Source organism: Euleptes europaea, chromosome 4, assembly GCF_029931775.1.
Source record: "Euleptes europaea isolate rEulEur1 chromosome 4, rEulEur1.hap1, whole genome shotgun sequence".
NCBI lineage: Eukaryota > Metazoa > Chordata > Lepidosauria > Squamata > Sphaerodactylidae > Euleptes > Euleptes europaea.
The window spans coordinates 91,178,486-91,194,774 of record NC_079315.1 but is presented as its reverse complement, the minus strand read 5'-3'; the positions used below and the strand labels follow the sequence as shown (position 1 = coordinate 91,194,774).

The following is a 16,289-nucleotide window of genomic DNA, read 5'->3' as shown; positions in this document are numbered from 1 at the left end:
GGAGAATATGAAAGAATAATTTTGAGGAGGGGAGGTTCTGCTTAACAAATTAACAACTGCATTTCATTTTATATTTGCCATAGCAAAGTATACTTTCCTTAGCTTTAATTTTCACAGGGAAAATCAGCTCTCTGAGTTAGCTTGCTTAGTATCCACCATATTTTCCTCTGAACATTGCATGCACAGATTTTGTACTGAATTACACTCAGCTGACAGAACTCCTGCATCAGCAACTCTTGTTCCAAAGGAGAGGAGATAATTTTTTTATACTTATATTACTGCATTTATGGAATAAAATACTATTATTCCATATTTAAACATATAAGTATGAATAAAGTATTTTCATTCATTCCAAATCAGGGTGGATATGATGAGCCAATACACTGCAGAATTTGAAGTGAACTGTAGGCCATGTGCTATAATCTCTTGCACCTAGGACAGATTCTCCATACTCAACCCAATACATAAATAACTTAAAAGGATTCACTGTTACAAAACCTGTAGGTTAGATGAAAAGGGTGGTTATACAATTCATGGAATATTGGTCTTTCCCTGACTGGAAGCTGAATTAGCTAATGGAACAGCCATATTCAGCGCAGTGTACTTCCAATTGTCAGATACTAGAGACAAGAAGTAACAGCCATCACCAGCTTTAAGGATTTGTTGACGACTTTTTGAAAAAAGAATGAGATGGACCTCGGTCCAATTCTTACATTCTAGGACAGGCAGAATGGGTTAAATAAGCCATTCTGAAATTTTGTTTTATTTAGATGATATAGGTTGCCAGTTTTTTACACCAAATTTGGGTTCACTTAATAAGCTAACTTTTTCAATATCTATATTATTTTTAAAAATGCAGCGTATATACATCTCTGCCAGTGTTCTGTTGCAGAGAGACATTTAGAATTTGTCTGTTTGTATTTCAGGAAAAGGGTATAAGATCAAATTACTTCAGAGGCCCACAATGAAGAATTCATGGGGATTATGTCAGTAAACCCAACAGTGACATTAGTAACCATGGCTCTCTTTTCTAATGAGAGCTGACATAATTCGGGTTCTTTAGGGGGTCTTTGAATCTTTCTTACCTGCTGTCATTGAAATTTTATTTTGGCCTGTCATCTTGAATACAATGTAGAATGTCAATATGGGTATGTAGCGAAGGGCATCTTGACCACCAGCCATTCCCATTTTTTTCTTTTTCATTTATATCTTATTTTATTTTGTCTGTGTATCTGATTCATATATATGGGGGGGGGATCTGCAGTCCAGTTTAGGGATCCATGTGGAATCTAGTTTGTTGTTTTCAAGGAATATAACTTATAAAACACGGATATTCTGATTGTGCTGTACGGTGTTTGTGTGTGTCACATTACATCAGGGCAAAGCACAAAGATTGTTTCATGAGCTTTTCAAATTCTTGCTCAGACCGTCAGGTTTATTTATTCCGGGTCAAGTATTCATTATTTTACTATCTTGCAGCTCTTCAAAGATGTCCACGCTGATCAGTCAGTTTCTTAGTTAGTTGTTGCCTGCACAGTTTCATATACAGTCATGCCTTCAGAGTGGAGTTCAGCAGAAACAGAGTTGCCTATTTGCTCTGCTTTGCTTATCAGTTTCTACAAGAGCTTCAGCAAGACATCATTGCCTGTTGGCAACTGTAAGATTAATTTTAAAAGATCTGTTTAGATTCAGAGGCAACTCCACCATATGGATTTGACAGAGAAAGGAGCAGATGTTTGTCTAGAGCCAGGGGGCGAGGGATATGGCTTCATTTAAAGGCGGGGTCAAAGTTCATGAGGCTATAACAAATAATATTTTAATCCCAAGGTCTAACATTCAAGAAAGCTCCATCTTCAAAATACTTGTACTAATGAAATAATCCTTAAGGCAGCCTGGTTCAAAATCCTTTAGTTTGGACTCATTTCCTTGATGGATAGCTTTCAGTCAGGATTCCAGTTATCCCATTTGCCACCTTCGGTGCTTTTGGCAGAAGATATGAAAAGAAAGCCTTTGCTGTTAGATTGAGAGGTTGGGGGAAGAAGCTATGCAGAAGCAACATGGATTTAATAAGCTTGCCATGTGGACTATTTCCCTGGATTTAAAGAAAAGGAAGTGAGAGGAAGGGACTTCAGTATGGGGGAAGTTGAACTTTATTATTGTAGTTGCCCTGCTTTAGCCTCCTAGCTATAGCTTCAGTATGCAGATAAGAGGTGACCTTACACCCATCACATATTTCTGTAAGCCTTGAGAGAGCTTGTAGACTTCAGATATCTATCCGTTATTCCAGTTCAGAAGAGCATAACTTCTATGCTGCAGTAGTGGTTGCTCATACGTCTTGTGCATTTAGTAATGTTATGTTCAGGAGATGCTTGAAATTTAGGGCTTTTCTTAAAATTATATGTAGAGGTGGTGGAAAGTACTGTCAAGTCACAGCTGACTTAACAGTAACGCTGGAGGGTTTTCAAGGTAAAAGACAGAGGTGGTTTGCCATTCCTGCCTCTACATAGCAACCCTGGACTTCTTTGGTGGTTTCCCACCAAGTATTAACCTGGGTCAACTCTGCTTAGGTTCTGAGATCTAACAAGATTGGGCTAGAATGGCTATCCAGGTCAGGGCAACAGATATATGTAACAGAAGTGTGAAACTGTGGCTTTGGCACTTTGGCATGTATTGAGCAAGTTCCATTTTCAGCTCCTACCAAACTTGTGAAGATATTCAGGAAAAGGGTATTGGTATGAGCGCCTGTAGCAAAAACTCCCCTCCCCCCATAGATCTAAGGAGCCAAATCAAAAAAGAAATGATAAGTCTGATTGATGAAACAGGATCAATATGTTAACTTCTGTCTTGAGAACTTTAACAAGTGAACAAATAAAATCTGCTGGAATTAAAGTTGCTAATGTGGGAGACACATTAAAAGATAAGGGGCTTTCTTCTGTTGCTTTCACATTCTCCTTGTGGGCTTCTCAGGAACATCTTGCAGGCCACTGTTAGGACATGTCTCCAGCATTCTGGTTCTATCTGGTGGGTTCTTGTATTCTTAAATATTTCATTTTCTCATACTTATTCCTACTTCTGGTTTTAGACCTTCAAAGACCCTTTGAGCTGGCATTCTGTGAAGTTATATCAGGCCAGGACCTGTAGAAAAGAATGAAACTTAACCATAGTTCTCAAATACATTTTCAGGAAGGCAGGGTATCTTCATGATTGTAAGAGGTCTTTACTTGCTAATAAGAGGAGCAGTGGGGTTTCTTTAGGAAAAAGCTTGATAGAGTATGCTCATTACCTATGTTGGGAATTAGCCTGAGGCATGTTTATCTATTCTTCTGTTTTGGTACTTTTCGGATGTTTTCCATTAAATCTGAAGGTGGTGATAAAAGTTCTCATTCCAGTCAGCAAAGGACTGGCTCTTGAAGGTCAGATTTCTCAGACAGAGGTATTATGTTCTTGGGAGATGAAAGAGGCTACTGCCTTAAAGCTAAAACACCTTTCTGTTACACTTCTGTCATATGCCATATATTCCCTCCTGGACTTTTATGCCGTGTTGCTGGGAGCCCCTGATTCTTGATATGAAGCAACCCAGAAGGTGCCCGTCTTAGTAGAACTAAGAGAATGAAGTGGTAGAATTTGGAGTGTATCACTTGACTGAAATTTTTGTGTGCAAATGAGGGTTTATTTTTGTTTTGATACTCCTCCATCTAAAAAGCTTCCTGCATGTAACAATTACAATGTTGCATGCTAGAATACAAAATGCTAGAATATTTTGTTTTTAATTTTGATAATGTTTTCAGTTCTCTACTGATCAGACCAAAGGCTGATTTAGGTTTTGTTCCACCTTGTCTGAGTCCTGCAAGGACCTGTCATTAAGTAAGGGGAAATTCATCACCTGCTCGCAGAGAAATACCTGGTGTATGTTAATGGTAAGCAGAAAGAAGCTGATAGAAAATGTAACAAAACCCAAATGGTTACCCATATTCTAAAATTAAGTTTCTGGTTAGCAGTTTGTAGGCAAAAATAAAATAAAATGGTATTGTCTCTGGAATTGCCTCTCTTATGTATTTGTTTCACATCATTACTTGGTTTAAAAAAAACAAAACTTTTCCAGGCATTAGATCTGGCTGCAAATATGGAGGGAATAGTCTACATGCAATGTAGTGTATTCCCTCCATATTATGCAAGGTTGCCATTTTATCACAGTGGTCCTGGGTCGCCAGCTGGAAGACAGCATTAATGCAGGGGTAGCAGCAAAAGTGAAGTTGGGTCTCTGTTTAGGACATGAGTTGGATTCATGGATTGGATCAGGGTCCCTTCTGTATAGTTCCATCAGGAGCTGTGTCAGAATTTGGACATAGGGATCATTTAGGTAGGCAGGCTGTCCACTAATATAATCTATTAAAACCATTGATTTCCTTGCTGTCATGGGCTCCCTTTCTCAAACAAAATATTCCAATTCTTACGCGATTGCTTCCTACAAGGTGATATTCAGGGATTTTTTCCCTCCAAATTGCCTATTACTATTAAGTCCAGCCAAGCAGCACAGTTATTTCATTGAATGGTTTATATTTTGGCTCAGATCCCACAGAGGATTTCCACGGAGAGGAAGGATTTCCATACAAAGAGTGCAGCTTCTCTCCTCTCCCAACCTGCTGCTATCCCAAATGCCTAGGAGATAGGGGACCCCAAGGAACAGCACGAGAGGGGGGTCAGAGGTCTGCAGCAGGAGGGGGAATTGGCAAAACTGGCTCCTCTTTCCACTCACAGAAATTCTCCATTGCATCCAATCCATCGACTTGATCTGATAATCCAGTTGACCAGCGTGAGGGGAATACTTTGAAGGTCATCAATTGACCGCAAGTTTGTTTGTTTGTTAAACTTTGTGATTATACCAGCATTCCCTACTTTCCACAGTTGTCTGGTATATTCTTAATTTCAGTTTTATGTAGATAAAGTTTGTGTTTAATTGTGAAGCAGATACACTTCCTTTTCTTGCTCGTACATCAGTCTGCTATCCAAAGGACAGGAGATTTGCTCTAGTCCCTAATTAATGAATTCAGTGGGAGTGAGATCATTTAGCTTCATTGTGCTGGTGGTAGGTACAGTCTTCGCTGCAGTCTTGGGAGAAGAATTGCGTGTCTTGTTGCTTTGCTTACGCAGGTTCCCTGCTTCCTAATAGCAAAATACTTGTCAAACGTAAAAGGGAAGTTGGAGTAATAAGCTCATTATAACTGGTGACAGTTTTGCTTTATGAATAATAGCATGACCAGGGAAAGAAAGAGCGAGCAAGCACTACCTCTCATAACACCGTTCCTTAAAATAATTCCAGGATGAGAGCGACTAATGAGTTTTAGCGTCTACATATGTGCAGAGCCAGTGTGATGTAATGGCTGGAGTTTCTGACTAGGACTGGGGAAACCTGGGTTCAGATCCCTTGGCCGTGAATCTCAGTGGGTGATCTTGGGCCACTCACTCAGAAGAATTTACCTCACAAGATATTTGTGAGGATAAAATGAGCGAAAGGGAAGGGTGAGCCTTGTGTGCTATCTTGAGCCCCTTGTCGGAAGGACAGGATTAAAAACAATAATAGGTTTCGAATACACAGAATCGTCGCTCTAAACATGATTGCATTGAGTCATTGGTGGACTTGGGAGAGGAATTTCAGATCTGTGTCTATGATGATCCAAGTGAGCATGGAACGCTGAACGAAAACTGCTGACTTTGCCACTGGTCCGCAGTTTGGCCTGCAGTTCAAACTACCGACATTGTTGCTGAAAAGCCAGCAACTCTTTTCGGCTGTTAAAAAGTTCACAGTTCCTTCTATAAGGTGGATGCGAACAGTGATTTCTAAATGATGTATCAGAACCTACAAAAAACTGTGGGAGCTTTATGGATGGGTCTTCAGGCTGATGACAGTCTTATTCACTAGGCACTTTGTGCGGTGCATGCTAACTGCAAAGCTTTTGATTTAACGTGTGCACATAAGTGTTTACAGAACTGTTGAATTGTGTATTTACTTAAACGTCTAGCCTATTCCTCCTCACGGATCAGTGTGTATAACAACAGAACAGAAAAAAGCATCCTAATTAAAACTTTGTAAAATATATTTAAACATCCTAGCAGCCAGAAGCCCACCCAAAAGTTTTGAAATGACAAGCATAATGATAAACTCAACAGAAAGTCCCCAGTAAAATAAAGGAACACAGGGGGAAAGAATGATTTGGATCCTAAGACTTGTGAGCAGAACCATGCTGGAGGAAGGCAAATTTTCCACTTCCTTCTTCTCACTGCAGTCTTCTGTGCCTGCTGAAATTTTGCTCCTGTGAGTCAATGGGTCTGAAGGGGACAGCCTGGGGAGTCAACTGAGAGACTGCAGCAGGGAGGGAGAATCTCCTCTGCAGATGGAAAAGCCATTCCATCAGAGGATCTGCTGCAAGTACCAACAGAATGGCATCCTAGGATCCAAGCCCCTAAGGTATGCAGGATGAGAGCGACTAATGAGTTTTAGCAGCTACATATGTGCAGAGCCAGTGTGATGTAATGGCTGGAGTTTCTGACTAGGGAACTCCCAACAATTGGCCAACAATTCATTCGTTTTGCAAGTGCCTCTGTTGTGGTTTGCTTGCTTTTTAGGGAGTCACCCGAGTTTCTTCCACTGATTGCTTCACTTAATTTTGAATTAAAAACAACCTTTTTCTGTCTCGGTTGTGTAAGTCTTCACTAGGCATTATGTGAAGAAATAATTTCTTTTGTGTCTGGAATTTCCTGCCCATCAACTTTGTTGGGTGGTCCACATTCTAGCATTACAGGAGTTGAAGAAAAAAAATTCTTTCTGTCCACATTTTCCACATCATAGTTTTATCAATATCTGTCTTGTCCTCTCTCTGTCTTTCCCCCCCGATGACAAAACCCCAAATCCTTTAGCCTTTCCTCATAGCGATGGTACTCCACTCCTTGATCATTTGGGTTGTCTTTTCGCGCAGCTTTTCTTGCTTTAAAAAAATCCTCTTTGAGATGGGGTGACCAGTACTTTGTAGAATATTCCAAAGCCAACGTTACCACTGATCTATTCAAGGGCATTATAATACTGGTCATTTTGTTTTCAGCCTCTTTCTTAATAATCCCTTGCATATTATTTGCTTTTCTCATTGCTGCTGTATACTCAAGTCAACATTTTCGTGGAATTGTCCCTAAAATTCCAAGATCTGTTGGTTAATAGAGACCCTATCACGGTATTTGTAAGACTGACCTGTCAATATATATATTTATTTTCTTTCTAACTTGTTTGACAGTGTTATGAGATTGGTCAGTTTTAGAGCATGTTATAAGGAATTATGCATGTTGTGTTTTCAGAAGGTAATATTTATTCTTGTATGACCTATTGCCTAATAAAATCCATTTGTGTTAATTGTTTTATGAATATTATACATATTTTACAATTCATTTTTGTTTTTATTATTAAATGTGTTTTAGATAATGGAGGCCAAACATTGGCAGGTGGAAATAACTGGCCGTTAAGAGGAAGGAAGTGGACCCTGTGGGAAGGAGGAATGAGAGGGGTTGGATTTATTACGAGTCCTTTACTGAAACGGAAGGGAGTGGAGAGTCATGACCTTATTCACATTTCTGACTGGCTGCCAACCCTGGTGAGCCTCGCTGGAGGACATATAAACGGCACAAAGCCTTTAGATGGCTTTGATATGTGGGAAACTATCAGGTAACTTTCTTAATAAAGCACTTGAAATCGGATTCTGCTTTAATAAGACTTTATCCTCAAGAGAAAAATTTGTGAAGACCGAAACCCTGCATCTCAATCCTTTCTTTGAATTTTTAAAAGCATTCTTCTAATGTAAATATCTGAAATGTGTTTTTAAAGTTTGATAGTGTTTTAATTAATTCATTCATAGCAGCCAAAATAATCTATTCTGTACTTTGGGGGACTGAACACAATATCAAAGTGAAATGGGTAATTTGCCAAAGCCAGGCAAGTAGCTGAAACAGATAAGTATTCTTTTTTTGGGGGGTGTCTAATGGTTCAGTCCTGTGCATATTTAATCAGAATTAAGCTCTTTTGAGTTTAGTGGGACTTATTCCCATGTAATTATGCAGTGTATTGCAGTCATAATGATGTAATTTTTTTTCTGAAAGAAGAACAAAATTTGTTAAGATATTGGAATGCAAAATGTGGCTGTCATCCTGAACAAGAACATATTTTCATCATTGTGTTATATGCTATATATAAATAGAAACAGGTATTGTATTTTATGGGGGGAAACTTATAAAATCTCTTCATGTAAGCAAGACAATATTACGTATACATAGCTGCAACTTTCAGCAAAGACAACTTTAAGAGATGTACATGTCTTGAAAAATATGTGAAGTAGTCCAGCAAGATTCCAAATTACAGTTTTATATATATATGTATATAGTAGGCACATCTTAAAATATATATATATATATAGTAGGCACATCTTAAAATATGTAAATATGGAAAAGGTATCACTGATAGCCTGTACATACCTGATGTTCAGTTTCAATATGGGGTACCTGTAGACTACACAAAGATATTCCAGATCACAGATCTAGGAGCAAAGAAGTTTTCCTACAGTTTTCCCATCCTTGCATAATCAATGAGAGAGGGTAGTGGGACAGGGCATCCACCCACCAGTTAGTAAGAAAGAGGATTAATTAACACAGGAAGCAGCATCCCAGGAGTGACTGACTAGCGCTAAGGAAGTAAACTAGTGTTAGATAACCAAGTAGCAAATATTTAGGATGGCCTCATATTTGCTTCCATATGTTCAAAAATTTATATAAATTTTGGATTCCTTCAGAAATGAATTTGCCTTGTGCCCAATTGCATAACGAAGACATATTTGTACATTCCCAACAAATGCCCATTGTATTATACATGAAAGCTATTTCTGAAAACATTCAGATTAATTCTAGTTATTTGTTGAAGTTTCCTCCATTTAAATTCCCCCCATGTGTGTGTTAAGTGCCATCAAGTCACTTCTGACTTATAGCGACTCTATCAATCAATGTCCTCCAAAACATCCTGAGGGCCGTGGCTTCCTTTATCAAATCAATCTATCTCATTTGGGGTCTTCCTGTGTTCTTACTGCCTTCAACTTTGCCTAGCCTTATTATCTTTTCCAGTGCCTTTCGCCTTCTCATAATGTGACCAAAGTATGATAGCTTCAGTTCACTCATTTTAGTTTCTAGGGAAACTTCAGGCTTGATTTGCTCTAGAACCCACTGATTTGTCTTTAGGCAGTCCACGGTATCCATAAAAATCTCCTGCAACACCACATTTCAAAGGAATCAACTTTCTTCCTGTCAGCTTTCTTCATTGTCCAACTTTAACACCCATACATAGTAATGGGGAATACTATGGAATTAATTCTTTTTATCTTGGTCACCAGCAACATACCCTTACACTTAAGGATCTTTTCTAGCTTCTTCAAGGCTGCCCCTTTCCAGTCTCAATCTCCTTCTGATTTCTTGTTCCCCCCTATAGTGTTCCCTTTTTCTTTACAAAGTAAACAGCATTCCCCCAGAGTGCTGATTGCTAGAACAATGTAACCAGATACCTCTCAAGGATGCCAGAATGAAACTGGTTTACAATATCACAAAGTAAATGAGAAATGTAGAGCGGCGATAATTGCTTAATTGAGTTATCGGTGACAAAGAAAGTAGTTTGTAGTCTTGTGTTGTTTCAGCAAAGGTATTTCACTGAATCTATAAGGGCCAAAGTTTTTAATGGATTGGATTAAGCTGTCTGGGTTTTAAAATGTGATATATGTGTAGCATATGCATAGAATTATTGGTAGACCCCCTTGGAAGAAACATCTGCAGCAATTATATTTTTGCAACAGACAAGAATACATGGAATTGGCTACGGTCTGCTCCTTGCCTGATTGTGTCATGCATCAGTTACTTACGAAAGCTTTCTATTAGAGATATTTAAACTTTTTGCCTGACTGGGATGATGTTTTTATTATTCTATCTTGTTGGATGGTTGTTTCCAAGGATGCCTTAGGTATTACATATCTTCTTGTTGTAGAACTAGGGTTTGTTCTGGATGAACCATGGTCATCCTTTAGCTTTCTGCTTCTGTATACTTTCCCAAGTACTTCAGACAAACTAGAATGTATACATTCAGAATAAAGATGCAACTATGGCATTCAGGATCCTCAAAAACTAATAAAATTAATTGGTTCTCGTAGGTTATCCGGGCTGTGTAACCGTGGTCTTGGTATTTTCTTTCCTGACGTTTCGCCAGCAGCTGTGGCCGGCATCTTCAGAGGAGTAACACTGAAGGACAGTGTCTCTCTCTGTCCTTCAGTGTTACTCCTCTGAAGATGCCGGCCACAGCTGCTGGCGAAACATCAGGAAAGAAAATACCAAGACCACGGTTACACAGCCCGGATAACCTACGACAGTGATGGCGAACCTTTTAGAGACCGAGTGCCCAAACTGCAACCAAAAACCCACTTATTTATCGCCGAGTGCCAATGCGGCAATTTAACCTGAATACCACCCCCAGAGGGGGCCCAGAGGGAGAGGCTAGGGTTGCCAAGTTCCTCTTCGCCATGAGTGGGAGGTTTTTGGGGTGGCGCCTGAGGAGGGCGGGATTTGGGGAAGGACTTCAGTGCCATAGAGTCCAATTGCCAAAGTGGCAATTTTTTCCAGAGGAACTGATCTCTATTGGTTGGAGATCACTTGTAATAGCAGGAGATCTCCAGCTAGTACCTGGAGATTGGCAACTAGTTCCTTAGTGTTTTCTCTCTACACATCAAGACAAATGGAAAGGTGTTTGAAGAATGGCTTGTGGGCACTTCAAAGGTGGAATAGGACTGCACACCCCTCCGCCCGCACAGACCCAGAGGGCGCCGGAGAAGCCGCTGGAGGGAATGAAGGAAGGAAAGAAGGGAAGGGAGAAGGAAAGGGAAGGAAGGGAGGGAGAGAAAGAAAGAAAAAGAAAGGGAGAAGGAAATGGAGCAAGGAAGAGAAAGAAAAGTAGGGAAAGAAAAGGACAGAGGGAGACAGAAAAAGAAAGAGGCCATTTATGCATGGGAGGTTTTGCCTTGGATTTGCCACTCGGTGGGGCGTGGCGGCGGCGGCAGGCTTGTGAGAGGCGAGCAGGGTAGGGCAGAGGACGCCTCCTTCGCACCCACCGGCCAGCCGCGCCCCTCCACCCGCACAGGCCCAGAGGGCGCCGGAGAAGCCGCCAGCCATGCCGAGTGTGAGCGCTCAGCTTCTGTTCCCCGCTCTCCCACCCACCTGGCCGGCCATGCACGTTCCAGTGGCGGCAATGGCGGCAGCTTCTGTGGGAGAGTCCGGGGGCCACCGCCAATGATGTCGGAGGTTCCCCACCCCTGGGCTACAGCCTCCCCCATCCGGGGCAGGGCAGAGCCGGAAAGGCCAGCGACTTGGAGGAACCGCGCGTGCCGGCAGAGAGGGCTACGAGTGCCGGAAGTGGCACCCGTGCCATAGGTTCGCCAACACGGACCTACGAGAACCAATGAACTCTGACCGTGAAAGCCTTCGACAATATAATAAAATTAAAATCTTGCACATGCTGCAATACATTTAAGTGGGACTGCTTTTGAAATATATCCAAAAGCCACCAACTAGTGCAAAATGTTGTTGCAGCTCATGATATGAGTAGGTCTGCAGTTGCTGCTTTAGTTGTGCTGACTGCCTATTTTGTTTTTTTGGCATATTTGATTATTCTAGTGGCAGGACTGGCCTGACTATGTAGGTGAGCTAGGTAGCTGCTTAGAGCACCAAATTAGACAGAAATTAATTTTGTTTCTGGTTTTTTTAAATGAATTTATCTCTATTGAACTGGGGTATGATGCCAAAATACCCTGACCAGGATGGCCCAGGCTTGTCCAATCTTGTTAGATCTCGGAAATTAAGCAAGGTTGGCTTTGGTTAGTATCTGGATGTGAGACTAGTGGTAATACATGAACCTCCTGCACATCTAGGGGGTTGGTATTTTGTGCAGCATCTTCTTCCACATGGCTCCCACCACTCAGTGAGATATACAGGACATTCTCTACTGTTGGGTCCCATGAAATAAAATCTGTCAAGGCACTGACAGTTAACTTAGGGGTGCAACTTTTAGAAACGTTCCCAAAATGGGCCTCTTGAGCCCTTTGGTCATTTACAAAGCACATTAAAAGCTGTCTTATTCAGGCATTCCTTCTCTTTATTACATTGATTTATATTTCTGTGTTTGTTTTTCTTATAATTACAATACTGTGTTTTGCAAGATGTCTGACAAACATTTTAGTGCTTTTTTTTAAAGGAAAAGCAGGATGCACATCTTACAGAAATCAAGATGTTGATTTCCCAATACATATGGAAGACCCCCACCCAGTATTCTGGACTTAAATTGGAACAACTTTGCCTTTATGCTAGCATATTTGCACACTTAAATGGTTATCAGATTTTCATTATTTCTTGAGGATTTTCATTATTTCCTGAGAGGATCATTTCTTGAGAGAACAGAAGCACTCGTGGATTTTGTCTGAACCATAGAAGGAAATTAATGTTTTTTTTCCTACTAAACTTTGTTTCAGCGAAGGAAAACCTTCCCCCCGAAAGGAGCTGCTTCATAACATAGACCCTATGTTCGTGGATCCTTCTCCATGTGAGTCTGTAATTAATTGCTGGAAGAGATGTCTTTGAGTCTGGGTGGGTGGGACTTTACCCCATCAAGGTAGGTTTTAGTTTTCTCTCTGTATGAAGTATTTAGATGAGGCTGAACACCAGCCATTCTGCCACTTTGCCCATGAAGTGTTGTGGTGATCTCATCTGCCGAGCAGAGTTAACTACCCTTTAAATCATTCCCAGAGCCTGCTGCATTCTCTTGTGTTTCAGAATTACTCATGTAAAATATAACCCAGTCCAGAGTATGGGGCTGTTGACAGATAACCACATGCCTCAGGTACATGGCGAGGCATGCAGCCAAAAAACAAAATGCCTCCAGAGCTGAAGAGTGGTTATCTTCCAAGTAGGTTGTGTATACAAGCATATGTTATTCCAGGAATAATAAAGCTTCATTGTTGACCTTGAGAAAGGAGCGGATGAAAAGCATTAGTTCCTATATGGTTATGAAGCTCCAAGGCCCATGCTTGCTTTTGTGTTGTAATCAACCAAGTAGGAGGTTTTGCCAGTTTCTCTTTCTCTACTAAGCACTTGTCTGTTCTCCCAAGATATTTTTTTTTATTATTTTATTTTGCCAGAGACTAAACTTTTCAGTATGGGGATTGCTCAAGGGAAAAAAAATTCATTGGAACATGTCCTTTTTACACTCTCACTAAGTTAGTTTAATTAAATTACTGTGCAATAACAGGGGTGGGGGGTTGTCTGAAACCAGAGTGCAGTCTTCGCGTGGTTCCCAGGCTTAGCAAGTGGGGGCTGCCTTTCATCATTCGTTTCCCTACTACAAAAATGGAAGGAAGGGATGCAAATGGGAGGAATTGGAACAGGCCTCCTTGGGAGCCAGGGCTGCTCACCTTGTTCTGTCCTTTCCCTACCAGTAATGGCAGGCCAAGGGCACAGGGGATGAGTGAGTGTATGTCAATATGCGTGTTTGCAAAACAGAGAGAAGGGAGGATAGAAAGAAAATGTATTGTGCATCTTGGCCCAGCCATAAAACATGCAGTCTTCAAAGGAGCCCTGTGGCGCAGAGTGGTAAGCTGCAGTACTGCAGTCAAGCTCTGCTCATGACCTGAGTTCGATCTCGACGGAAGTCGGTTTCAGATAGCCGGCTCAAGGCTGACTCAGCCTTCCATCCTTCCAACGTTGGTAAAATGAGTACGCAACTTGCTGGGGGTAAAGGGAAGATGACTGGAGAAGGCACTGGCAAACCACCCCGTAAACAAAAGTCTGCCTAGTAAACATCGGGATGTGACATCACCCCATGGGTCAGGAATGACCCGGTGCTTGCACAGGGGATCTTTACCTTTTCCTTCAAAGTCTTGCATAGCATTCCAGGCATGTGTTTTGTCCTGTGTGGTGTGTCAAAAGTTTTTTTTTTAAAGGACCAGGTGGATGGGTTGGCATGTTGTGCACTACTTGGAGTACATATGCTGTGCAGGCCTGCTCTCAGCTATAACGGAGAACCCCTATAGCACAAAAACAAAACCTGCAAGGTGGGAACACTTCACAAATGGACAGGTACATGTGAAAGGCATTTCTCCCAAGAAGATGTTCACAACTATAAGGATGGGATTTGTATGATTTGCTCTTAATTTTCCCATAGCATAATACATTTGGAGTCAAATAGAGGTTAATGTGTCCTCATTCTTTAATGTTTGTCTGATAGGAGCAGGATAGTTCCCCATCCGTGGAGTCAATTATACAGCTGCTATACAGAGAACGTATGTTAGTTTTACAATGTTCTGTCACTGTTCTTCCTGAAACTTCTGTTCATCGTATAATCCAAACGATTTTTGTCCCATCAGTCTGAAATCCGGCATGAAGATTCCACCTGGGGAGGAGTGTGGCCCAACTAAATTTCATAAAAGCCCAATGTAAACTGGCTGCATGACTGAAGTTTTTAAAACTTACCATGAAGTTTTAAAACTTACCTTGAATGTGCTGAGAATGTGACTTCAGTTTCTCCTTCTGCCCATGTTGATTATATCAACAATTCACAAATACGCTTGGGATTGTTCTCTAGTTTGGTGAATTAATACTGAAAAGTTTGTCTTCCCCCCGCTGTGGGGCCTTTTCGGTGGCAGCCCGCGATTATGGAAAGATCTTCCCAGAGTGGTGCACCTGGCCCCCGCACCTTTATCTAAAGGAGGCAGTTGGAAATGGTTTTATTTAGGACTGCATTTGGCTAAGTTTAATAGCAGTTCTGGGTTGTGATTTTAAGTTTTGTTTTGTTTTTTATTTTATGCATTAAATCTTATGTTGTAAGCTGCCTTGAGCGCCATAAGGAAGAAAGGCGGCTAATAAATGTTTTTAAAAACACTCATCACAGAACAGCTACAATTCCTCACCTCTGTCATTAAGGAAGAAGGCTTTCGAGTAAAATGATGTGACATCCTGAAAGTCTTTGGCCCCACCAGGGTAGAAATTAATGAGTGCTTAATTAGTGGTTTTAGGAGTGACAACTGCCAGGCACAGCTGGTTGCACATGGCTTCTTTTCTGTACAGAAGCGACACATGTACATATTGAATTATTGGCTGGTCGGTGTGTCTGGTTGATGACAACATGAGCTGGCTGATACAAGGTCCAGCTGGGCCAACTTCTTTAAAAAAAAATAATGCTTTGCACACTGATGCATCCCTACCAGCTGCTGTTATTAATTTCTTGTTCTAATGCGCCTACTCCTCTTCAGTTCATAATTTCTGAGTGCCAGTTTTTCATTCTTTTGCCCATCCAAAGGTCCAGCCACCTCCCTAGCCTGTTTCCTGCTCCTGAGATGTTTGATGACATGCTGCTGTTTCTTAGGAATCTGTTCCTTAAATTCTCTTTTTGCTCACCTTATGGTCACCTTTTTTTTTTTTTTGCTAGAACCTGCACTCCTTTCTGTTCACCTCATGCAGGAAACGTTTTCTCTTTTAAAAGAAACTTTCCCCCCTTTTATGACTTCCTTGACTTGGGTCAGTAACCACACAGGCATCCTTTTAGACTTGGTGTTACCTTTCCTGACTTGAGGTAAGCATTAACAGAAGTACATAGCTGTTTATAGAATATAAATTTGAAAAGTTATGACAAAATTATGGGAGGTGGATGAATTCTTCCTTGTGTGCAAGTTATGTGTAAAATAACCCAAAGCATAAAATCCACCTCAAGAGCTAGAGGGTCCTTCTTTAGTCATCTAGCCCAAACATTTGCTCTTGGGCACAATGACTATAGCTGAAGCTTCTATGACTAATATTGTGACATCAGTCCTTGCGAATGGAGGTTCAAACTACACTTTAAACAAATTGTAGTGACTCTTTCCTCTTTTAACCAAAGCGGCTTGGGCTTGCTGAGAGTCTGAAGCAGGGTGCATAGAGAGTTCTTTACTCTTTCCCATTTTTCTTGTTTCAGCTCAAAAGCACCCTCTTCAAATGAGTTTTTCACCAATAGAAGGGAAAATATATGGTCTCTAGAGCTTCATCAGAAGTGAAAGGCAGAAGCTGGGAAATGACCAGTGGGGGGAAAGTTGAACAACCTCTCCCTACCGGTCCCTCTCTGCTCCGACACAGCTGTTGATCTGGTTGTTTTTTTTAAAATGGAATAAAGAGTCTCAGAACTCTGTGCTATGTGTAATTTGAGGTTG

At 41.0% G+C, this 16,289-nt stretch overlaps 1 protein-coding gene across 1 annotated transcript in view; it reads left to right on the top strand.

Moving 5' to 3' along the window:
- Positions 1 to 16,289, top strand: part of ARSB (arylsulfatase B) — a 73,810-nt gene that overhangs the window by 31,799 nt on the left and 25,722 nt on the right. The window contains exons 5-6 of the mRNA XM_056848272.1: positions 7,465 to 7,708; positions 12,585 to 12,655. Coding sequence (XP_056704250.1) covers positions 7,465 to 7,708; positions 12,585 to 12,655 — 315 coding nt within the window. The remainder of the gene's footprint in view (positions 1 to 7,464; positions 7,709 to 12,584; positions 12,656 to 16,289) is intronic.